The 25,950-nt window shown below is 39.6% G+C and overlaps 1 protein-coding gene across 4 annotated transcripts in view; it reads right to left on the minus strand.

Annotated features, from left to right (window-relative positions):
* CNKSR2 (connector enhancer of kinase suppressor of Ras 2) overlaps nt 1-25,950 on the minus strand; it is a 215,933-nt gene that overhangs the window by 164,613 nt on the left and 25,370 nt on the right. For all 4 annotated transcript variants that reach the window (XM_035542316.2, XM_035542315.2, XM_035542313.2 and 1 more), the window contains exons 2-3: nt 14,731-14,894; nt 2,533-2,735 (exon numbers count right to left, since the gene is read on the minus strand). In XM_035542316.2, the coding sequence (XP_035398209.1) occupies nt 2,533-2,735; nt 14,731-14,894 (367 nt within the window). The remainder of the gene's footprint in view (nt 1-2,532; nt 2,736-14,730; nt 14,895-25,950) is intronic.

Genomic DNA, 25,950 nt, shown 5'->3' on the forward strand with positions numbered 1-25,950 from the left:
CTTGTTCTTCAATGCTAAACATACATATATGTGAAAGCTTACTCTTTACATTTCAGACTATTTTTTGCAAAATACTATCTCCACTTATTAACTAACAGTCTTTATCCATTATGTCCAATTCCAATGAGAAAATAATCAAGATTATTTCTAAATAGAAGGAAGTTCCAGGCACTGATCCACCTAGGTGTAACATGCTTTCACGCTAATTTTTATGTTTTAAGATGCAGAAGGATATGATGTTCTCTGCCAAAAAAGATTTGCAGGGAGAAAAACTGAGGCCTACAGTTCTTCCAAGTCACAGCAGTAGACTAGAGACAGAGCTAAAAACATACTCCCAATTTTTCAAGTTTCAACATTAAGCTCTTTCTATGAAACTTAATCACTTCTCTGCATATCTAATGTTAATTGTCTAAATAGAAATTCAGGAGCCCAACTTCAGTTTCAAAATCTCTGGAAGGGCTTGAAAGAGGGGAGAAAAGAAGAAGCAGTGGTAACTGCAGTCTACTGAACAAAAGAAAGAGCTTACACTTCAGCTGAAGAAATGGAAATGATTCATGCTTCACCTAAACCTTTCATATGGAAATCATTTATGGGACAGAAGCCAGTTTTCCTCAGGAAAATGAAACACAACATAACCCAGAGCATTAAACCCAAACAATTCTGTTCGATTTTAAGAATTACACAAAACTCATACTCTGAAAAAACTTCAGCTGCTGGATACAAAATAAGATGCATGTGTAGATGAACCTTGAAAATAAGGATAAGGATTTTATTTTTGCTGATAAAAATACACTGCAATGTATTTTATAAAGACATACAGGTAGATTCATTTTAACCACTTCAAGAGTTTCAATGATCGTCTTAAATACCTGCACATTGCTATTGCTATCATTAGAAGTAAAGGAGAGCAGTTAAGTCCTGATCCTACATATTTCCTAGGTGACAGAGTGTGGTCGTTTCACCCAGCTGGGCAGCTGAACTTCACCACAACTGCTCTCTCATTTCCCCTCCTCAAATGGAAAAGGGGAGGAAATACAATGGAAAGGTCTCAAGGGTTGAGATGAGGACAGGGAGATCACTCAACAATTATTGTCACAGGCAAAACAGACTCAGCATAGGGAGATAAATATAGTTTATTGTCTATTACTAACAAGCAAGAGCTGTGAGAAATTAAAAGCCAACAAATAACACCTTCCCCCCATCCACCCTGTTCTACATCATTCCCCTGAGCAGCACAGGGGAATGGGGGCTGCAGTCAGTCCCTAATGCTTCATCTCCGCCACTCCTTCACAGTCACTCTGCCCCTGCTCCACGTGGGTCCCTCCCATGGGACGCCGTCCTTCCCGAACTGAGCCTGGGGGGGCTGCCCACAGGCAGCAGCTCTTCAAGAACTGCTCCCACATGGCTCCGTACCACGGGGTCCATCCCCCAGGAGCAAACTGCTCCAGCACGGGTCCCCCATGGGTGGCAACTCCTCCCAGACCCCCTGCTCCTGCGTGGGCTCCTCTCCACGGGCTGCAGCTCCGGCCCAGGGCCTGCTCCTGCGGAGGCTCTCCATGGGCCGCAGCCTCCTCCAGGCCACATCCACCTGCTCCACCGGGGGCTCCTCCACGGGAGGGCTGCAGCGTGGAGATCTGCTCTGTGTGGGACCCATGGGCTGCAGGGGGACAGCCTGCTCCACCAGGGGCCTCTCCACAGGCCGCAGGGGAACTTTTCCTCTGTGCCTGGAGCACCTCCTGCCCTCCTGCTGCACTGACCTTGGGGTCTGGAGGGCTGGTTCTCACTCCTCTCTCCCAGCTGCTCTTGCACAGCAGTTTTTCCCCCTTTCTTAACTCTGCTCTCACAGAGGCACAAACAACATCACTCACTGGCTCTGCTCTGGCCAGCAGCGGGTCCCTTTGGAGCTGGCTGAAACTGGCCCTTATCTGACATGGGGCAGCTGCTGGGCAGCTGCTGCTGGACTCTTCTCACAGAGGCCACCCCTGCAGCGCCCCCACTGTCCCCCCAACCTTGACATATAAATCTAATACACAGAGATAAGAGTACGTGCCAGTTCCAGCTACATCTACAGTTTCAGAGTTCTTACATTGCAATTAAAAAAACTAACCTGCAAAATGCATGTTCAGACACACATATGGAAGTATATACTAACACCTATATCATGAACAGAATGATCACAGTTTTGTCAATTTTATGCTGTCAGAGCAAGGAATCTGAGTTACGCAGGTCGAATTGTTCTATATTGTTAATAAAATATATATACAACCTAATGATGTCAGCCTGTTGCTATATTGTATTTCCAGATATGCGTAAGGCTGCAGTGAATTTAGATGTATTGTACTGGATGCTATCTGAATTTCATGATGACAGCCAATTAACAAGAAAAAAAAAAACACAACGCTACAAACTTCCACTGCGAATTTGTAAATGAATTCTGCTTCAATTTCCATGTCTACGTTAGATTTTGTAAAGAGGTTGGGTTTTGTGCATGTGTATGAACTGGTTACCTGTGACACATTTGGGAGATTTTACCTGTCCAACCAAGCCAGCAGACTTTTAGCTGCTCCAATGAGATCCACTACTGATGTCAGAAAATCATTTGGTAATTTGCGGCTGGTTCTTCCATCATAGTGACCGCTTCTCCTCCTCCCAGTGATGAAGTTCTGCAGATTTTTGGCAGATGCATTTAGTTTGTGAGAAAGGGTTTTCAGATTTTCTGTTTCCAAACCATAGTTCTGAAATAAAAAGAGACAAAGGAACAAAGTTAGCTCTGCTACTGAACATGAAGTACTGAGAACAGCAAGACTGCTCTTCTGCTTCAAAACTTAACCATTCCTAATAATTAAGGTAGAAATACACCCACTCATTAGATTTTAAATGTATGGCATGTTCTGTTTCTAAAGTGCATAAAAATAGAACAAAAGAAGAGAAAAATTACGAGTGATCTTTTAGCTGTTTTTAAGTGCACTGAGAAAAACACCTCAAAATGAAGAGAAACCCTAATCTGGCAGATCGATTTTCAAAGCAGTATACCACTTCCAGAAGATCCGATGGTTCTCTCAGTAGATCTGATGCTTACAGATCAGTCCCTTGTGCCCATAGTCACCCTGATTCCTAAAATCACTTAAGGAAAGAGGCCTTACAACTAGTAGAATTAGACAGTATGGACGCAGTGTAATACCAGATTGCTTTTGTTGGAAGCATGTCCATTATCTTTTTATTCTTTTTTAGCAGCAAAGGACCAGCAGATTCACAGACCAGAGAACACAGTGCTACCCTGCACAGTGTCTGTGCTGCCCTTTTAAAGTCAAGTTATAAACTTTGCTTCCATTTAAGAGTCAGTCCCTTAAGCTTAAATATGGTCCTCTGCTATGCAGAAGAGACAGAAATAATCATGCAGAAATATTAAGAAATAGTACTTGAAAATCCTTCAAATATACAAATGCTGGTGAAATGACACTAGAGAATACCATAATTTCATGTTTAATTACAATATATTATAGTAACATCCGTAATTCCAACCTAGATGATTCTGTGAATTTGTTGCTCCTGGAATAGATTTGTTTTCCTCACAAATGCAAAGAATAATAGAGTTATTTCAGGAGATTTTTTCTTCCCATTTTAAAGAAATAAAGGATTTCAGAGGCTTGGGTTTATTATTGCCATAGGAGAGATGAGACTGCTAAAACTACTCCTTGCCTTAACCACATCGTAGGGTTATGGACACAACTTGTTCTGAGGATGATGTAAAGGGCTACTTACTATCCAGGGTGGACCATTTCCTACCACAAACGACAAAGCAGAATGCAGAAAGCACCTCATCTGCATATATAAAAATCCACTTCTTAACAATGTCTCTCATCCCAAACTGCCCAAAATTTGCTCACCATGCTAATTGGTCCATGAGGAGAAAGAATATATTCACCAATCAAGATTAAGACTGCAGAAGCATACTTATTATTTGTTTTTTTTAATTGGTGATGGAGGGAGAGGGGGAAAAAAAAAAAAAAAAAGATTTACAGCAGTTGTCACTCTCCTAATCCAAACCATCTACTGCATCTACTAAATGAACTTATCTCCTCTTTAATTATACAGGGACTCCACGAAGATCCCACTGAAGTAGACCCCAGTAAACACACAGCCCCTAGCCCTTCCACAATTTCTAATCCTGAGAAAATGCTGGAATATTACAGAAAGGAGACAGTTCAGAATATGCCTTGCCTGCCATCTCCCAGCCAGATCTTCTTCACACCTGTAAACTGAACACACTTAATGAGGAGTCAATAACATGACAGTTGTCTTTCCACAGCAGAAGATGTGGGACTCAGCTTAAGAGGAAATGAACATATGCTAAGATTGCATTTTAAAATCTCTACAGCAACTTCTGAGAACATCCTTATTTTGGCCAGCAAAGGCTTTGTGACATGTTTATCAACCACACAGTTTCTGTACAGGCGCTGTCTGTCTGCTGCCACCTTGCTCAATTCCCAATGAGACAGTTAGTACATTTGGGCAATGATTTTTCCACCATGTAAATATTCTATAGCAATTATACAACAGATAGAGTTAGGTTATAAATAAAAAATTACAGGATGAAAACAACAAATTCAGATGGAAAAGTAAAACATACTTTATTATGCAGTTAAGCGGCTCATAACTAATAACTAATTAAATCTGTCCAAATTAAAGAGATAAACATCAAATAATTTATCTTTTTTTTTTTTCCTGTGGTTGTTGTGGTTAAGAGAGCTTGATGGAGATCTACGACTCCGTAGAAATAAGCTGAAAAAAAAATAAAAATCAGGTTTGTTCTTATTTCATTCTACTTCTTGAGCATCTAGCTTACTTGGGGAAAGGAAAAAGGAAAGAAACAAAAAAAGGATACTCCAGACAATAGATTTATCATGGGAATTTTCTTATAAATCAGCTTGCCCTGAGCAAATTCAGGAGAGGAGTCTCAAGCAGTCAAGCAAACCAAAACCCACTGCAAGGGACCCCCGTATCAACACACATTTACCATGGTGCTCACGTCTCCAAACACCAAGGGGAATGCCCACAAACTGCAGCTCTGCCACATCTACTCATGAGACTTCCTTCTTTCTTTCCAATATAGAGCAATGCTGAATTTCTTAATCAAGGAGGCTGTCAGTGAAAGGCTGTATGAGGTAATCTAAATACTGTGCTCATCCTCACCAGCATAAGTCTGAGTGCCTCACATAGCACCTCTCAATCTCCTCACACCCCATGTGTCTCAGCATTACTAACACTTCCACAATGGGGCCTGTGTTTCAAGTTTCTAAATCCCTCAGCACCAAACCCATTCTCCTTCCTCAACACAAGGGAAAGCACCAGCAGGGTCGCCAGGCGTCCAGCTGAGCTAGGGTACCCTCTGGCCCCCCCAACCAGGCCACACACAAGAACCATGGCTGGGGACCCATGCCAAAGCCCAGGCTCCATCCCAAGGCTCTCCCTTGACATCTCCAAATTACTTCACCTCTTCCTTCATCCTCCTCTCCATCACCTGGCCCATACCTTGCCCGTTCAGAGAGGCAGGTAACGGATAGCAGCCTGCACTGTGCCTGCTTGCAGTGGGAGCCTACGCTGATAACGCATAGGCCTCAAGTCCCACCAGAAAGCAAATCATCAGTAAAAAGGAAATGCTGAGCAAGAAGATCGTCAAAAAAGTATTCTGTGACTGAATAACAGGTGCATATATGCTTCTTTAGAAAAGCACCTCCTGTAAAAGCTTAGTGGATTCTTGTTAACATTTCAAGTGACGACTACATACATATTCTTTCTTTTTCAGATGCCTTTTTTTCATTGTCAGATAAGTGGAAAGGAAGGGACACAGTCTGGTTCCAGATACATTTGTCAACTGTGTGCATTTTCTTTAACATAAAAAATGGAGGGGCCTACTTGATGTCCAAGCTACATACAATTCAGTCATACATTAGGAATGGCACTGATTTTGGTAAAGCCTCTACCTGTAATATGAGACAGATATAGCCAGAAATGTAAAATACAGAGAAATTTTAGGCAGAATATATTTTGGGGCAGCTGTATCTATCAAAGCCTCTAAGCAGAAGGGATCCTACAACAGCAGCCAAGCTAACAAAATCCCCACTTTGTTTATCACTAATATTTCTGGCCCACATTAAAAACGAAACAGTTGCGTGTTTTAATATTGGAAAAAAGCTTGCTCAAATAATAACTGCCAAGTTCAATCATACTTTATACTTGATACTATACTATTAACAATATTGTTTTCTTAGAAATACGCTGCATTTATTTCCAAGCAACGTAAAAAGATAATTGCAGGCAAAAACAGCAATTCTTTGTTTTTCCCTACTCTGCATTTAGCCTGCACTAACACAAGTTGTGCTGTCATTAGCCAAAATAAATTTACAGTCACTGAAAGAAGCATAAAGAAATCTCTGCGTGCTTGTAGAGATTACTAGCAGCAAGGCAAGTCTACGCATCTGCTTTATCAACAAGGGGCCACAGAGGAAGAGTCTCTTCAGAGACACCCCGCCTCAACAGAAATGGCTCTAATGGCATCTTTTCTAGCAATCACAAAACAAGAACTTGATGAAGCTAAGCTACACAGAGTAATAGCTTGTCAGCAGGTGCTTGAGCAAAAGGTGGTGGAAGCTATTAATAGACATTTTACCTGCTAATTACTTTTCTGTGGCTTCACATGACAGTGTGAGTGATGAATTGTAGCTCGTTTTTTCACGTGCTGACAAGCAGCAGGTCTAATCATCACTGATGAGTTTTGATATTTATTTTTTTTTGGTGGGGGGAGACAGGCCATCTGCCAGCCCGTCCTTGCACCAGCACCATAGGGTAGGAAAAGACTTCAGTCACCAAACTTTGGGAGTGAAGTGAACCTTTCTGGACTAGTTTGATGAATATTAGTTACCCTTCACCACACAAATAAAAATTAACAACAAAAAAAAAATCAGAGTTCATTTCAATTTTTTCTGTGTTAAATTCACTTAGCCCTTGCTAGTAAGCAAGTGCACCTCACACTACTAGCATGGGTTAGAAAGGAAAGTCATACAGTGCTAGCTATTTCTGTTGCCTCAGACACGGTGTCTGGAGGCTGCTGACATCTATAGAGTATGTCTACACTGCCTGTTCCAGTGCAACACAGCTATCTTAAAAATCCAAGCTCAGGTACCAAAAGCAGTCCAAATCTAAATACACCACAATGTGGAAGACAGACATGTGCAGTCCCATTAACAAATCCAAAAATCCCTTAAAACATATATCCTTATCACAACTTTTTATGTAACCACAAATGTCTATACGTCTCCAAGCTCAGAGGCCACGTTAAGTTCAAGGACATCATGTGACTCCTACAAATAACCCAAGATGAAGAAATAAGCATATGGACCCCTCTGCCTATCTCCCTAGATAACTGTTTCTTCTCATTCAGCCCACAAATCTGCTGGAAACCATGTGGAGCAAAAGGCATGCCGTGACCAGTGCTGACTCTCACTGAAGCAACACAAGATGAGAACTGACACTACTGCTGCAACAATGGTGCTTGGGGGTAAAAGAAAAATAAGAACAGCTTCTGCAGGCAGGCACAGCAGATATCAGTGCTTACATCAATTAATTCTGCTGCCCCTACGGAGAAGGCTACTATGACTGTATAAGCTACAGAAGGTAAAGGATTATTTTTCTTTGGCAAATATTTGACACCACACTCACAAACATTATTTTTTAATGGAAGAAAAAAGTGGCAGCCTTTTGCAAAGACAAATATCATAGCTGAGATAGCTGTAATGTGTAATAAATGTTGTGCACTGTGTAATAATTTCTGTGTAAAGAAATATAACTTCTCAGTTATGCCTGATATCTCACAGTAATACAGATAATCACAAGAATGAAATCAAGTTTTCTTTCTAACATTTTTTTTTAAAGTTGTGGCTTTTTTTTCCACCTATTCACAGACTGTTGTGAGAAGAGCATATGCCTGCAAAGAAGTGGACTTAAGATAATCTCAGGCAAGCTTAACTTTGCTCCTCACTGTTTTTCAATGCTTTCATCTTCCAAATTTCATTCTTAAGCAGCATTTCTGTATGTAATATTTATTACTTTTAAACAAGCAAACTGGAAACAGTAAAGATTAGAGCCCTCAGTTCTTGGGAAGCCTGAGGAAGTTTTTTAATTTATAATCAAAACAGCATCATGTGGATACTATGGTGCATAGCAGCTATTTCAAAACCAGGCCTCAAAATCTGGGGTCGCTAAAAATTTCCCGTGAAAAATTTCAACCTTTTTCTCCAACATTGTTTTTGAAATAAACAAAATGCATCCTGTTCTGAATCTCATTCTCAAAAACATTTGGCTGAACATATCCCACAAAGCATGAGGCAAACCAGTTTACCAGTTTAAAGTTGTGAGCGGCTTAAGAACACAGCTTGTCATATGGAAGGTGCCTTATGTAACTTTATAAATCATCAGTTCTGCCTACAACATATAGTCCTAACAGCCCTTCTTCCAGCATCATGAAATACCAACACTAGGGTTCTCTCTTCTTCAAATAGCACTGACATATGGGATAATTTAGAAGTTCACAACATATGATCCTTACGTATCTGTTTCATAAATACAGAGTTAGTCAATAAGAAATAAAGACAGATAGTTCAAATTGCACTTATTATTTAATAAGTGCAATAAATTTATACTGATTAAAAGGCAGATGGTTTCAAAGAATTTAAATATTTGTCCTAAACATTTGCAGTCAGAAAAAAATCAGGTACATGACAGCTACAGTCCTGAAGAGCCTGGTAAAGATTATTATTAATCATCTTCCCCTTTCCTGAAAAAAGCAGCTCTTTTCCCACAGCACAATCAAGTAACACATCAAAAAGCCAAGCCCTAGTTATGCTTTGTTGCACTAATAGAGCAATTATATAACTATTCATCTTACTCTTATTCAAGCAGCAGATTCTACAAGACCAAGTGCTCATTTTTTTTTTTTATTTTTTCTACTCCCTCATGTAATTTTGGCCTTAGTCAGCCAGGTCCTGTTATTTCTCCAGAATTCAAAATACCAGTTATATATTCAGGTAAGTGCATTTCACAGATTCTTAAGCAGCTTATCAGCAGTTTCAACAACAACAACAGATTGTTATGAACCCACTACCACTTTTAAAACATTTTACATTGCAACAGTCCTTTTTAATCGGTCTGCTTTTAATCAGGGCATATATTTTGCACTTGCCCACAACTCAGAACAGCCCAAAGAAAAAATCAACTAAGAAAAGTATCTATCTACATAGATAGCCATTTTTTGAGATAGGTCAGAGGAAGGGCATTCACATTCGCCCTTTGCATATGGACATATTTACTGCCTTTGGCATACCACAGGCTTTACTGCAGTTCTGTAGAAAAGATCTACTAACAGCAACAAACATTTTCAATGTGATCTCTATCAGCTAACACACACCCTTTAGGTCCTTGTTTTTATTGATCCGGTTATAGTCTTTTGATTGAGGATATCCTTCTTTGCAGTAAGTTAGCTCAGGCTGAAGACAGGAAGGCAGATGACATATAAGTAGAATTTTAACTTGCAAAGGGCAAGAGTAAGAAGGGTAAGTAATTTTTCTGCTGTGAGCATGCAGAATATTAACAATAAATTGTAACTTCAGTACACACATTTCCATTCTGGAATGAAAGCCTTCCTCATTTAGCACTACAGTGATTAAGTGTAATATTCACTATTACTGACAAAAATATTTTTAAGATCTGACTAGTGATAAGGGCAAAGGAAAGTATGTGTGTGAGAAATGGCAAGAAGATGAAATTAAGATAAAAGGCATAATTCTTAAGAGGAATTGAATCATTCATGGGTAAAGTAGATCTACTTTTTAAAACATTTATATGCAAATGAATGTGTGTTAGTGGTAAATGATAAGTAATTTCATGTTGTTAGCACACACACCAACATTTTGTCTGCCAAATAATAATGCTATTTCATCTGCTGTAATCTTCCAGCTTTACAGATTCAGATGTACAGTGTATAATAAATTCCTGCACGGCCACAGCAAATTTAAGTAACCTGCATGAAACCAGTACTAAAATTAGTATTCTGTACAAAGCAAAAAACATGTTTTCTTTTAAACAAAAATCTCTTCTACACAAATGCAGGTTCCCTGAAAAATATTTTTGCAAATTCATAGGGCTTTAACTAACATATTTGCTTAAATAAAATTTGAAAGCATTCAAATGTAATTTGTGAAGTTTTCTAAATATTCTTATCTTCTCCGGATAAAATGTTTTCCACTTCAAGTTCTCATTTAAAAAAAAAAAAAAAAGCGTTCATGATGAAATGAAAATAATTTAGTATTCTTCATTCAAACAAAACGTATGTTATAGTTTGGAAAAGCAAAGCAAAAGCAAAACAAACAAAAACAAACAAAAAAACCACACCACTACCAAAAAACACCCTTAAGCATCAATATATTGCGGTGATATGTCAGGAAAATTGGATTATTTTCTTAAAGATGGAAGAAGAAATCTTTGGCTGTACAATCTTCGTATTCTCCAGACAGCAAGGCAGAAGGTAACATTTTCTGGGAAAAATTTGATGCCAAGGAAAAAAAGATCAGAGGCCAAGGACACTCCACAAAACATGGTCATACCCAGTTTGGTAAATTGAATCATCTCCTGATAAACAGAAGATGGAACAAGGATTATGGACTTTTTTTTTCCTCCTGCAAAGTTAGGTATTTCAGGAGGTACAAGACCTTCGGATGCATTTCAAATTGAAGACTGCTACAGCAATTTGATGGCATTACCTAAGCAATCTGTTCTTCAATATACATTCCTCTTTTTGTAAGCATCACCTCCATCTTTCCTCAATTCATTTTCAGTTGGCATTGTTCAATCAGCTGTGGTTCTTAAAGCAGCCATCTGAGAAGCAAGGCTCCTGGCATTTTCTGTGTGGATGAAGGTCTGCTGCTCTGGTTTGTTTACTTATGGAATGTAAAGTAGTCTTACACTAGCTTCACTGTACCGAGCATCAGGAAAGGATGGGGTTGAGGCTGGTTCTAGGTGATACTTTTTATAAGTGATGAGCAAGTGTATCTTTTATTAACTGGGAGTAGTTCAGATAAAAAAAATACTGTGGTAGTTAACTCAGTAGAAGTTCTCCCATATCTCTATAACTGGTCATGCAGTTTCTTGGTTTATCAGTTTTCAGCCAGTTCTGAGATTTTGTCAGCATGAATCAACATGCATTTCCACATCAAGCAGGAATCTATCTGTTGGTATCACCAGCATGGTCTTGGTTTCACATACCAATTTGAACAGAAAGGGAAAGAAAGAAGAGCCACGTCTTACTGGAAACAGAGCAACTCTACAGGAGTAGCTCCATCATGGTGTTTTCTCAAGAACTGATCCAAAACCATGCAACAAACTCTAGCAATTAAATACCATCACATACCTCCTTAATTCCTGCTTTTAAGCATTTTTAAGCACAGAGTGCTTAAAGTTGCCCTTTCTGATGTAAAGTTATTATAAAACAAAAACAAGCAAACAAAAAAAAAACACAATGGCAAGAAAATATACTGAACATAGTCCCACCTTCACAGACTGAAGGAGAGAGTGAAGACTCATACCACGTTAGTTACAGTACTCCCTCTCTCCTGGAGCTCGTTAAGCTTCAGTGATGGTATGATGCATGTCCGCCCCCACTATCATCACCAAGAATGACCTGTAACAGCAGTAGCAGCTGGGCAAAGTCTTTGTCCCACCTTCTCTGTAGCAGCACAGGAAAAGAAAACCTGTGAATCTCACCCCCAGGGTGCTTGCTGTCTTGTCAACAGCACAGTATGGCAGCCGGCAGCCAAGAGAGACTCAACTGAGAAGGTGACACAGGCCACCATTTGTCCTCCAAACAGCTAGCAAACACTGGAGAATCCATTTGTTGCAAGTGCTTATGACAAGATGGAAATACTGTGAGAGACCATAGCTACCCACCTTCTGTCAAATGTCAGCAAACCAATTCCTTTAAATAGGGCTATCGATCATAAATGGTTCCCACTGTTACTGCAGCAAGCAGTTTGTCTTTTCAGCACTGTTCACAGCCTGTTTGCTAAGAAGGTCCCAAGCATTCTCCATACCCATCAAACATGGTTTGTTCAGGTCCTCCACTTCCCTCCAGGAAGAAAATACTGGCCCATGAGCTACAAACATGTAATACAAGAAGATAGTTTGCTATTTGCCATAACCACAGCTAAAGAGCAGAAATCACCAGAAGTCTTCCCCAAAAAACTGCTGGAAAAGGGATAGAAAGAAGGAATCTCCTAAAGCATATCAACTATCACAGCAGCTTTCCTCACTGATAGCCCCTGTGCCTTAGAAACCTCTCTTTGCAGAGTGGGAGCAGGAACGAATGGTGGGAGGTGGTTTTGTCCTCAACACCAAAAAAACTCTTTAGGTGGTCACTCACTGACTCAGAGAGAATGGGGAGAGGAATCAGAAGCTGCAATCTCTTTGGCTTTTAATGATTAGCTTAAAATCAGAGATTATATATGCAAGGCAAAATTAATATTACTATTCCTATCTCATCCTACTACTGATAATTTCCAGCATCCAATTAGACCTTAATTCAGTTGGATCCAACACCTGTAACTCATGCAAATTGTATCATGAATCCTGTTAAACTCCAGTGTAACAAGAAATAAGCAGATAGCTTTCATTTCAAAAACTTGCACATTGACTACCTGCATGAGTAGTTGTCCTATGCTGAACACTCATGGGCTTAGAGTTCTCCTAAACATACAGTCCATTTCAGAGGCTAATCAGAAGAACAGGCAAGCACTAACCAGGACAGATACTTACTGATACAATAAAAAAAAAAAAAAGGCTGTAAGTATAGGACCAGTATAGCCAAAAGGATTGCCTCCAAATTAAATTTCCTAAGAGGCTTATCTGATTGGTGAACAATAAATTCAAATTAAGTCCACTAAAATCAATATAACAATCACATTGCGTGTCCCTGAGGAACTATCAGCAGCCAACTGTGAGATTGCAAAAGCCTCAACTTAAATTAGAAGTTGAGATCTGAATGCCTGTTATCATGTTTCAGTGATGGAGTTTTCTTTAAGACCAACTCGGAAAAGCAGACACTATATACAACATGGACCAGGAAGGTAGAGACTTATTGCATGAATTAAGAATGCAGTGTTAGCCTTCACTACAAATTCCTTATCTGATATACAACTTAGTTCCATACACTATTGTCTATGATAAGGCAGCTACAAATACGTGTCTGTTTGTCTAAAGATAACATCTGTAATTATATAACCAGAAAAACAAAAGGAAATTTCAACTAACAAACAAGGTTATATCTGTGAAAATAAAATATATTTGAAAAAGCCACAATCTGTCTCCCTTGTGTGTTTGGAAAGAATTGTCCTCAGTGTTCACCCTACCGTTAATTAAATATTTATTTTCTTGTTTTCCTTTGCACTTTCTGATGAGAAAAGTGCTTTGTGACTAACTCTGTTTCCTTGTATGTCTGTACAATTTTTTTTTAAAGGATTGCAGCCTTTCCATGATTTAAAGAATCAACAACACACAAAAAAAACAGATGAGTTAACTTATCATACTGAACTACTTCATAACACTATTACGAATACTACTCTAAAGAAGAAAGTCTAGGGCATGTTTGAAACAAAGTATTTTCCTGTATAGAAAGTCTTTCCTCCCCTTCTTTACTTTTACATTTTTAATTTTTCTTTTCACTCTCTTCATTACTCCTCACATCTATCTCCCAAAGTTGCAATAATAGAATATTCAGAAAAGCTGCTGCATATTGAGAACCCACAAGCCCTTCTGAAGAGCCTTTCAGAGTACCATCTTTGATTTCCTCTACTGGGATTCAGCTTCCTTAAAGCTGCTTCTTAAGCCTGGAAAAGTAGTATGCATTAAAAATCTACAGAATACCACTTCTGGCAGTCAAGCAGATCTTAGCAGAGCTGTTCACCATCCTTCCTACAGCAGAGAATGCAGACAGTGTACCCAATCTATCATTAATCTTTACAATCACACACAAAAAGTTCATAAGAATGGTAAAGCCAGCACCACACCCCTCACTGAGGGGATAATCCAAATTTTGCATGACGCAACCTGACTAAAAAGACCATTAGCAAAATCCCTTTGTATACTGCATCATAGATGTATGTATTATTTACACATAAGATAATTATTTCAGTATTTAATCCTTTCTACTGTGAAATATAAGCAGCTATGTTTCAGCAAGCCTGAATAATCATCTAAAACATAATTTGCTATACTCTGAGGGACTGCATAAAGGATCAGCGAAAAATGACATGGTTAATATCAGGACATTTTGTTTATAAAGGGCAACCGGCACTCAATTACTGCTTTCCAATATACAACTATTCTACATTCCAAACCAAACGCAGTCTAGTCTTGTTGTGATTTCAGGCTTTTTTTTTTTCTTCCTATAATGATAGATATGGAACTCTTAAATCTTTGGTACCAAGTTATTTAACAGGGACTACCTTAGCAATAGATATTGTTCTTTACCTTTCCTTTGTTTTAAAATGTTAAATTGTTCATACATGGCATGTCAAGAGTTTCTTGAACTATTTTATATAGTTTTTAGGACTAGAAATCTGAATACACAAGTGATCAATATGCAAGTACTGTTCACTCCCTCCCCTTTTGCCCCAAGAAGTTTACCAGTGCGCAGAGCAAGTCTACTGCTTCCAAGATAAGCTCCTGGTGGCCAATTCGCGTGACTCCAAGATCTTCCAGTTCTTGATGTGTAATACGTAGTAGTTGGTCGCCACTAATCTTCTCTCTCTCAAAGTTCTTAATATATTGCTGCAGGCAGTCATCAAGACCTGCAATAACAGGATGGAAGAAGAAAAGAAAAGTTAGCAACATCTTATCCTACCATAGAAAATCAAATCAAAATGGACTGGAACCAAAAATCAAGCCAACAGAGGATATTTGTCCTATCTTCAAAATAAATATGTAAACATTACTAACACAAGTAATATAATTTTATGCTGCCCATAAATCATATTATTTGGAGAGCTATGGCAGCTGTGGATTTTCTACCTGTGGACAATACCAACCATTCCTGAAGCCCAAACAGAGCCCTGAATTCTTACAGTATACTGCATTGTGAATGCATATCTGACAGTCTCTAATAACAGATATATTAGCAATGGCTCTATCAGGAAGGGGAAAGGAGAAGTGGGAACACAGGAAAGGAAGACTTTTCTGAGTGCTACATAAGTTATTGCATTAGTTATTAGAGTACTATAAGAGTCCGGAAATGAGGAAAAACATTTATGCCAGAGAAAAAATTCTAAGAGGAAATAGAAGTGTGAATACATTTAATGCAATGCATCCAGGAGCAACAAGCTGTCAGTGCCTTTTAACCTCTCTCCCAGCCTAACTCTGCCATTGCAGGCTACATGATGGAGAGACACTACTGGAGGTGCCCTCTCCTAGGAACCTGTCCTTTCCTGGGACTCTTGACTAGCAGCCCATGAAGGGACACGCAGAACAGTGGTGCAATGTCAGAGTGTGTTTTCTACTCCAAGATTGTTTGTACCCTGCTGATCTCCTGTTTTACAGGGCCAGGTTGTGCTCTGGGGCCACCCCAAGTGTAGCTGTTCAGTTTGTGCGCCAGTCTAATGATGTGTAGCTGACTACATGGCTTTGCCTGGAGCAAAGAGCATTGCAGAGCAAGAGTACACGCCTCTTCCCCACCAGTCCTTGCCTCAGAGGACCAAACCAGCTCAGGGAAGCTCTGCAGCACGTCCATCTCTATGCCAAGGGGGTAAGAAAGACTCCTAGTTTTGCAGGGGTCTACCTAAACTTTGCACCACACTGAATACCCTCTGATGGAAGAACACAATTGCTACTGAGTAGCAGGATTTGAGAAAAACCCTGAATGTATTAATTTAGCTGTGTCTTCAAAGTTTGCACCTTTCAGATGGCTGTCTTCAGACAACCACAACCAGCACATATCTCCTTTCCTAATGATGAAAAGGTGTCTGCTTATTAGGTTGCAAGGCAGTGAGAACATTTTTACTTGCTAATCAAAATGCCTGAAAAATCTCAAGATATATGGAAGAGCAAAGGTCTATCTGGCTGCTGAACAGGAGACTCACAAGAGCCTCAGTGTATAGCATAAAGCTTCTCTGAAGCTGGTTTTGTAGCATTTTCTTTTCTCTTTCACCCCCTTTAGGGTCCAGCCACACCTCCAGAGTCTCCCACAAAGAAGGTGTTGGTGCTACAGGCAGGCAGGGTTGCTCCAGCCCTGAGCACACCAGCACAATCTTCACATGGCTTAAACTTCTGGAATTCACACACCAAAACTAAACCACAAGCAAACATGCTGTAAACAAAATCCTCCAGTCCAAGAGACCAGAAATTCTCATGAGCCAGTTCCCAGTTCCAGCAGCCTCCAACCACTTTCTTCCAGAGCTTGCCACCTCATTTCTTGCTTCTCCAACAAAGTCACTTAAAGGTTTTTCTTTAACCAGCCATTGAGAGCCATGCCTTCCATTCACTTGCCTTTTTAAACAAATAGATGCTCAAATCATTTGTATACTCTATTATAATAGCAGAGAGCAACAACGAGAGGCTGAAAGAGTTGGGGTCATTCAGCATGGAGAAGAGAAGGCTCTATGGATACCTTAGAGTGGCCTTCCTAAAGGGGGACTACAGGAAAGCTGGGGAGGGACTCTTAGTCAGGGGGTGAACTGATAGGACAAGGAGGAATGGCTTTACACTGAAAGAGGGTAGATTTTGGTTAGATATAAGGAGGAAATTCTTTACTCAGAGGGCGGTGAGACACTGGAACAGGTTGCCTCTATAAGCTGTGCATGCCACGTCCCTGGAAGTGTTCAAGGCCAGGTTGGATGGGGCTTTGAGCAAGCTGGTCTAGTGGTAGGTGTGCCTGCCTACGGCAGAGGGGTTGGAATTAGATGATCTTTAAGGTCCCTTCCAACCCAAGCCATTCTGTGATTCTATAATCAGGTTACACACTTTGCCATGCAGCTCTCAAATGTGCTTGACTGGCTTGAGAGAAGCAAAAAATTGCTCCGTAAGTCACCAATAATGAAAAATACAAGTGGTTAAATTCTCATTAAGAGCAATGACATACAAAAGCTTTTATTCTCCTTAGTTTCATTCCCCTACAGACTTGGCTACGAATTACCAGAACCACCAACACTGATCTATAAAAGAAAAGGACTTTGCTGCCAAACACATGCACAGAACAGAAGACAGGAACACTAAGGTCAAAACACCATGGCCTGATGCTTTGTGGGGTGCCACACTATATTTTTGGTATTTTTTCCACTTTGTACTTAACTAATGAATACTCAGGCTTTGGCCCTTAGAACTACTTTTAAACGAAAGTACTGTTTCACTGTAAAACACCACAATACACACATATACAGTGTGGTGTACAAGGAAGACCTTAATGTCTTTCTAAGACACCACTGCTTCAGAACATGTCAAAGAGCATGAGTCCAAAAGCATTTCAATGGGTGCCCTCAACTCATCCAAATGCTGCCATTTATTTTACACACTAGGTAATGTGCACTACTATTAGCAAACAGATAAGTGGCAATACAAGTCAGTTATTCTTTTCTGCCTGACGCCTGGAAGAAAGGCTATTTACCAAGTCCCAGTTCTGTAAGAACTCACTTAGACATTTAACTTGCAAAAGAAAATAATTTTCTTTCAAGCCTTTTTGAATCCATTTGACTTGTTCTCACTTACACGCATACACAAGATACCATCATCATGAAGTATATGATAAGAACCTTCTTGATTTATCCATATTTGTACCTATTTTCTTCAACAGCACTCTTAAGTGCAAGTTTTCCATTTGGGAAATTAATTGCATGACCTATGTTACAAGCACTGTCTCTTGTACAATGACATTTATTTTTTGAAAGAAATTGAATATTCTTGACAATGAACAAAATGGTTCATCTAAAATATATTAAAAATAGACTGTAAATGTGCTTTTGCTAAATGACTAAAAAAAGACAGCAGTAAGTACTTCTGATATGCCTCAACATAAGTCCCACACTGCTTACATAGACTTCTGAATGAGAATAATGCAATTAGAATATTGAACGTCATCAGGTTTCAAAAAAATGAATTCCCAGTAAGAGACTAGCAGCACAAATCCAGAATAAGACGTGACAGATGCACTTAATAAACACTTATGGAAAGTTAGTTATGAATAAAGCCAATATTCTTCTTCCACCTGCTATCTGTGCATTTTTGTCATTCAGATGTAATATAGACAGATGCATATAGTTCATATAAGGTAAGAAAAAAATAAAGAAAACAAAAATATTACTGACAATTGCTTGACTCACCAATTTCATAAAAAACAGATCCAGGAAAGAACAAAATAATTTAACTGTAGATTGCATGACATTTTCAGAATAGCTTGCCACAATTACTTCCCCTCACTCCCTAAATAGAATGTTCTTATAAAAAGTCATTTATTTCTGTCGGTTTTTTTCTTAATTAAAGACCACTAATTATTTCTGTAAACAACTGCGCACTGATAGGAGATACTAACAATACAAAAGGGCAGTCAGTGCTCCTCACCCACATCTTTCATCCTCCCAGAGCCACTGCAGACAGCCTTGTTTGCCAGCAGCAAGTGAACTGCAGGGAACTGGCATTCCTGGCTTATGATGCCATTTGACTTGGGGCAGGACAAGATATACCAAAAAACATCAAGCACCTGGGCTCCATCAAGACACCCTGGAAGCCGGTGTGGAAAGCACAGATTTCTCTTTTGCAATACAGTCTTAACTGCATCCACCCAACTTCAGTGTAATAGAAATTATTCTGTCATGCTCTGCTCCTCTTCTATGCCCAGATGCTCTCATATTCAAGGCTATCATACAACTCACATACCACAGGAAGCCCAGCAAATAACTCAGTTTGATGGACTATTCCCTATTCCTGGCCATGAGTGCAACTGAGGTTGCCAAACACTTAGCAGTCCTGGATATTTCAAGAACAGCAGTTTTTCTACAAAAATCAAGTTCATTATTTTATTATGGATGTATAAGGTCCCATAGGATATCGAAGAGGTTTTGTGACATCAATGAACAAGTAACAGTCTCATATATAACAGCCCCCCTCCTCCTCAAAATAACCCCAGGATATTGAGTATCTGTAAAGGCACAGGTGGCGGTAGGTTTTTTTTGTTTGTTTGTTTGTTTTTGTTTTGTTTTTTGAAAGAGTCCTCAAGTCTCGTGCTCCAGCAATATCACAGACTTCCCAGGAGGCCAACTCTTCAAGAACCACTCCCCCATGCAGGATGCTTCCCACCTGAGTTTTCCAGCCAGGGAGCTTGGCAATGCTGCCTAGATCCCACTACTGCACTCTCATTACCCAGCCAGTTTGATGGGGGTCTAGGAGAGCAATTAAGGTGGAAGCTAATACATTGCACTTTTTGTCAGCCAGCATCCCACTGAGGTATTCTGTGTGCAGATATACTGTTCTCTGCATTAACAGAGAAGGAGCAACTCTCTTCATTAAGTTTAAAGCAAGCTCTACCTTGTGTAACTAAACAAATAACAAGCAACAACAAAGGTAAAAATAAAATAAAAAAGCCACTCCAGAGGAAACACTGCTTAGAAGTCTGTGCTTTTAACATCAAAAGAAGAAACTTCTCTAGAAAAGTTTCTCTTTCAAGTAGAGCACAACATAGCTGTTTTCTTCCCTACTCTGTCATTGAGTTCTGCCTTCTGTGAGCCAAGCCAGAGTTCATCAAGTCATTAACAGTTTTTAATGGCTCATTGATGTGAAATTGTGCAGATTTCTATGCAGTCAATTCCCATTTTTACAATGGCACAATAGAAACTGATAAGATTTTTTTTTTTTTTCAAACTCATATGATTTTCTGGAATAAGATTGCATGATGCAGTGCTACCCTCAGGGGAAATCTTCCATGCTTGCAGTCTTCTAACTAATAACACAATCGCACACTTCACGATCCCTCTGAGGTATTATCTTATTTTCCAGGTGTGTAACAGGTTATCTTTTGAAACAAGCAAGCCAACAAACAAACCTGTAATTCAGCACCAGAATTGGTTATGCACATTTGTAGCAAGTCAGTTAAATGACCCTCTCTATTAAATACATCCTCCAGTTCTGATCCCACTATCTACTCTGCAAGAAGTCTTTCCTCTCTCCTCTCTGGGACTGTTCCTGTAAAAAGTGAGCTATTTGCTGAGCCTGTAACAGAAGCAAGGGTAAGGACACTGACAGTCTAAAATATGGATTAGATGTACACAAGCACGGTGGCAGTGCGTCTTAGTTACAGCAAAGGTGCAAATTTGTTTCTTCTGAAAACCCAACCAATTTAGATTATCCATATTGTGTGTAAGTGGCTCCTTAAGAGATCAGTGCACCCTTTAAAAAAGTATTTCAAATTATGATAAAAAATAATCATCGTTTTCTATGATTAGATCCCTACTCTAACCAGCTACCCAGATATACATGAGAAAATACAGCTGTAAAAATAGTGGCAACTAGGTAGAATATTTTTCCCCAAATTGGTGGGAAAGGAATTTTTCCTTAGGATTGGAAAAATACAATGAAATGACAGAACATGTGTCCTTATTAGTCTTCTTTCCAGTTTGGGGTTAAGGGAAATATTATGAACATTACAGGTGTAGCCATCATACCTGAAACTTTGACAGAGGAGTATACTTTTATGCTCCCTTGGTAAATCAGAATGAGAATGTAAGCTGACAACTTCCCTTGGTATGTCCTTGTTCTGTAATCCCAGCAGTTAGCCAGCAATAATGTGCAGACAATACATAGAATTATTTTGCATGGGAGGGGAAAACACTCAGCTTTCTTAAAGTGACAGGTTTGGGGACTTTCTTTGCTTTAAATTTGAAGCAAACGAATTCGCCTTTCAGTCTGGGAACAGGAAGACTGTGCCCTACCTGAACTCCATTAGTTTCACACCTTAACAAATGTAAATTCAGGCAATGGACTGTAGCACAGAATTTAACAAGTCATTAGGAGAAAAAAGTTTAAATTGGAGTTTAACATAAACTGGGCATTTAGATAGCACTATACAATGCCTTTTCAGATTGTAAACTGTTATTTACAACATTTTTACCCCAACTAGCATGATGGAAGGAACTGGCAAAACATGAAATGCTCAAAAAAAAAAAAAGAAAATAATCCAATCCGTCGCTTTCTCCTTTCTCACCAGTAGACATGCATTCAATTTAAGTCAGCTACTCTTAAGGACTGACTACATGTGGGTTCACTCATGTCACACACCATTTTTCAAACTTAAATGTCCAATTGAGTTCCTGATAAGTTAAAACTGTGCTATCATTCACACGTTTGCAACTAGGCTTTATCAATCTGAGACTGGTGAGCTACTAAAGTATTTGCTTTCTTTATACAAAAAGAGGCTTTCCTCATGCCAAGGAGGAAGACAATAAAACAAAATTTCTTCCTGTCTTCCAGCTCAAGAAGAGATCTGCTCCTGGGTACGGCCAGCAGCCTGGAGCAGGCAGTTATCGCTTCTCCAGCAGCTCTCATCTGGGATACACACTCAGGTGCCCTCCACAGGGGAACCACAGCGTGAGGCAAGTGATGAGAAAGGGCAGGTTTCACCACAGTTTGTACATGGGAGATGTCTATTCCCCACCTCAGCGATGTTTCCTAAATTAGGGTCTGCAGCACCTCCTAGGTCTCATATGTGACAAGTAGATGTCACAGTTGTCAGTGCCAAATGACAAAGCAGAGACCAGAATGCATTTAAGTGCTGTAGATGGCAAATGCCTACTGAAGATTGGATGGTAGCAAAAAAGTAATGTCCCGTCCCAGAGAAGCACTGCAGGTAGAATGTCAAAAGAAACAACAGAAGCAGCTTTCATTCTGGATTGAGGAAAAAATACAGTATTTTTAAAACTGAATAATAATAATAATAATAGCAGGCACTGGATTTATTAATGAAAAAAATGCCAAGTTGCTGAATTACAAGAATGATTGCCCTGCTGTTTTGTAAATACTTTGTGTACTGGTTATCTGCAATTCCAGGCAAAAACCCTCTAACTGTAAGATGTATTTGTCCATTACTCCAAAGAATTATTCACTCCCTCTCTCATTTGCTCCCTCTCCCTACATTAGTCAAAGAAAACTCAAAAAGCATTTTAAACAAACATTAAAAGTGACTGAAGGAGTAATTATTGGGATCTTCTCAAACATAACATACTTATTCATGGAATACAGTATAAGATGTTTGTCATGTGCAGCTTAGGGTCGGGTTGATTTTTTATTTATTTTTTTAAACTAGGAATCTAACTGTTGGTAGTCAAAACAGTAGCTAAAAGATGCTGCTAACTGAAATATACACAACTTATTTTAGGTAGTGAAAGGAAAACAGTAAGAAAAAAACACTATATCCACTAGACATATACCACTGTTGCCAGGAAAGCATGTTAAATTGCTAAGTTTGTTAATTATTTAAATTTAAATAAGGAATGAAGAACTTTTAGTTCAGAAGATGTGAACTTTTAGACAGAAGATGTGGACATGGAAACAAGAAATGCAACCATAATGTAGCCTCTCCTGAGGGTATTATAAACTCTGAGATCCTGGCTAGCAGACAAGAGGTGCTACATACAGCAGCAAGGTAAACACAGAAGGCATCGCACTGGGCTCCTGAAGAGATGCACAAAATATCAAGTGGAAAGAGAATTATTTTTTAGATCTTGCACTGTACTCTGTATTTAAGGTTATTGCCAGGAGAAGGGTGCAAAGGCACCGGTAAACAAGGAGAAAGAGTTATGCCAGATGAGAACTGGGGAGCCAAAGAGAGCATTCACGAAGGTGCTGGGTTGAAACCCAATTTGGGGTGAGAGAATTACTGTCCCAAGCCAGTACTAATTCTGTAATTAAAAAAACAAATCCTGTTCTAGTAATCTAACTCTTGACTGTCTGCAGTTTCTGTGCCTACAGATACAGTCTCATTTCACAATCGTGAGCTCTTATGAGACCTGGATAAATATTCATTATATGAGAGTGTTGGCAATAAATGGCAATTTTGTTCATCAAAAAACTGCAGAAACATCAAGACTGAACAGATCGTACCTGGCTCATCAACAGCTCTGCTTTAAAAAAACTTGCGTGCTGAACAACTTGTAAAAGTGTTTCATTGGAGGAAAAAAAAAAAAAAAGGAAGTTAAAACAAGGAGGAGGAGAAGCAGAAACTATATATATAGACTAACTACAAGCATGATTTAAAGATATACAAGACTGAACCAGGTGCAGTGTCGAACTGGGTCTGTCTGGGATGGCATTAACCTTCCCCAGAGCAGCCCACACAGCGCTGCGCTCTGCATTCGAGGCTAGCACAGTGATGGCATCGCACCCATGTCCTGGCTACTGCCACCCACGTCCCAGCTATAGCCGAGCAGCACGGGCACGGCATCCAGGCCCCCTCCAGGCTGCTGCCAAAGGGCAGCTGGCTGCGGATGGGCAAGAGGCGAGGAGGGGACATTGCCAGGACAGCTGATCCCAGCTGACCACTGGGGTATCCCACACAGTGTGGTGATCAGCAGTGAAAGCTGAGCAAGGGAAAGGAGAAGGGAGGGCTCTCATTAGGGAAGCACTCATCTTCCCAAGCAATCACTACGTGTATTGAGGCCCTGCTTCCCAAGATGTGGCTGAACATCGCTTGCTAATAGGAAGTAGAGAACATTTATTTTCTCTCTCTTTGCTCTGCACCGCCTTTGCTTGTTTTTCTTTCTTTTCTCTTTACTTACATCGTCCTTATCTCAACCTGTGAGCTTTTTTTTTTCACCCCCATCATATTTTCTTCCCCTCCTCTTCCTTTGAGGAGGGGGAGCGAGAGCGCAGTTGTGGTGGAGTTCAGCTGCCCTTCAGGGTGCAATGACCACAAGTGTCTAACAGGCCAAGTTTTCAATAAAATCAGTCCTTGCTGTTAGACTACTTACAATCAGGCCTTATTATGAAAAGTTAGGCTTGTTAATTATGAGAACAATATCCAGCATTGTGTTTATAAATGTAATCATTCATATTTCTCCGGGTGCTTTTTGTTTCCATTCTGCCCATCTGCATACCAAAGCCAAATCTTTACACAAGCACATATGAGTTTTGCTAAATATTTGAAATCTTAAAACGTGGATAATACTGCAACATCCAACATCGGCCTGTATTTCTATGAAATTCAAGGATTAGTATCCCTGATTATCAACATTGTTCTCCATGTAAGAGGTTATAATTATTGTTATATTTAGGACTCTTATTATTGGATTACAACGATTACATTGTTCAACTCCAGCTGTGGCCTTTGCACACCAGAAATGCTGAAGTGTGCTGAAAAGTTAGTGTGGCTCATAATGGCAGCGGAAATCTCTTTGCTAGTGGAAGGGAGGGGAGCTTGCCAAACAACCCACAGCATCATTAAAAATCAGGAATCCCTCAAATGAAGCTAATCAAAGGAAAGCATGCACTGCTCCTGATAAACACTACTACATCCAACTGGAGGGGCATAGGGCAGGCATAATGAGGATGGTAGAAAGTGTGCATTCATCCTCATAATTGAATGTATAAAATGACAGATTTTAAATTCACACTTAGAAGTTCAGTGCAATTTGGGAGGCATCTAGGGATAAACTAGAAACATCTGAACTGTAAGAAATCTTTCTTTCTTTTTCTTTATGAAGGAATCCCACTTGTATTCAGAACAAAGAGGAGCTAGGCTGACTGAGGACAGGGAGGTTGTTTGTTTGAATACTGTACTGTACCAGAAGCAGAAGTTCTCCAACAAGTTATCCAAGCATCATCAATATTATGAAATTAGAAACAGTAAATGAAATACTCCCATAAAATTTCACAGAGGAAATCCCATCATCTCAAGGAGACATGGCCCTGACACAAGACCCTTGATAAATGATAAACTGGTTTTTTCCTCCATGAAATTCAAGCTGTTTAGCTAATAAAGGCAGATCCCTGAACAGCTAGCTTTATTTCTACTGTTTCACTTGGCAGTTTTCACTCTCACGCAATCTCTCCTCGCCTTTCATCATGTGTACTCCAGTTTGCAGATAACCTCAAAAAGGGAAGTCTTCTTGGGTCCAATCAATCTTTAACTTCTTCCTCAAAGTACCACTTTTCTCTTCCAAATATCACATGCAAACTAAAATATATTGCAACTGTTCTGGCATATAGGCATTTTTCGGTCAGCATTATAAAATTATGGTCCTAAATACCATTCACTAAAATCTACTTTATCTATTTGTTTTTCATAAGAATTTTTATTTTTACCCTCAAATGTTCCCATTTTTCCCCCCCATGATTCCCTGTACATTGGCCTGCATCCCTAGCCCTGCAGGGATTTGATGTTTTCTAAGAACTTGCTACCATACATCAAAATCTAAAGAGTAACCTCCTTGCTAATTGTTTTCTCCTAAAATACAAAGCAATTTTTGAAAGAGCACAACAAAGTTTCTCAGTATGTGTTCTGACTTTACATTTTCTAGAGGTTTCTGTTTATACTGGTGCAAAGCAACTTTGCAAGATTAAAGTTTACAAAGGGAACAACTGTCCATCCAATGACAGCATGTGCCTTCATTACTTCTCCAGTACATCTCTCAAGGATGCAGTAAGAGTAATGATATTAAAATACACTGAAGGCAGTACCACCTGGTTCAAGCCCAGCACCAGCATGATGGTGCCAGAGCTGGCGAGGGCGCAGTCTGCCCAAGGCAAACCCACGTTCTATCTGGTCTAGCTCCAGGGCTGCAGCTGCAACCACACTTATTCACAGCCCCTGCCCAATGAAGAATTCTGCACCACACAGGGATGATAAACTAACAAGTTCCCAAACATGACCACAAG

This window comes from Cygnus atratus, chromosome 1 (genome assembly GCF_013377495.2).
Source record: "Cygnus atratus isolate AKBS03 ecotype Queensland, Australia chromosome 1, CAtr_DNAZoo_HiC_assembly, whole genome shotgun sequence".
Classification (NCBI taxonomy): domain Eukaryota; kingdom Metazoa; phylum Chordata; class Aves; order Anseriformes; family Anatidae; genus Cygnus; species Cygnus atratus.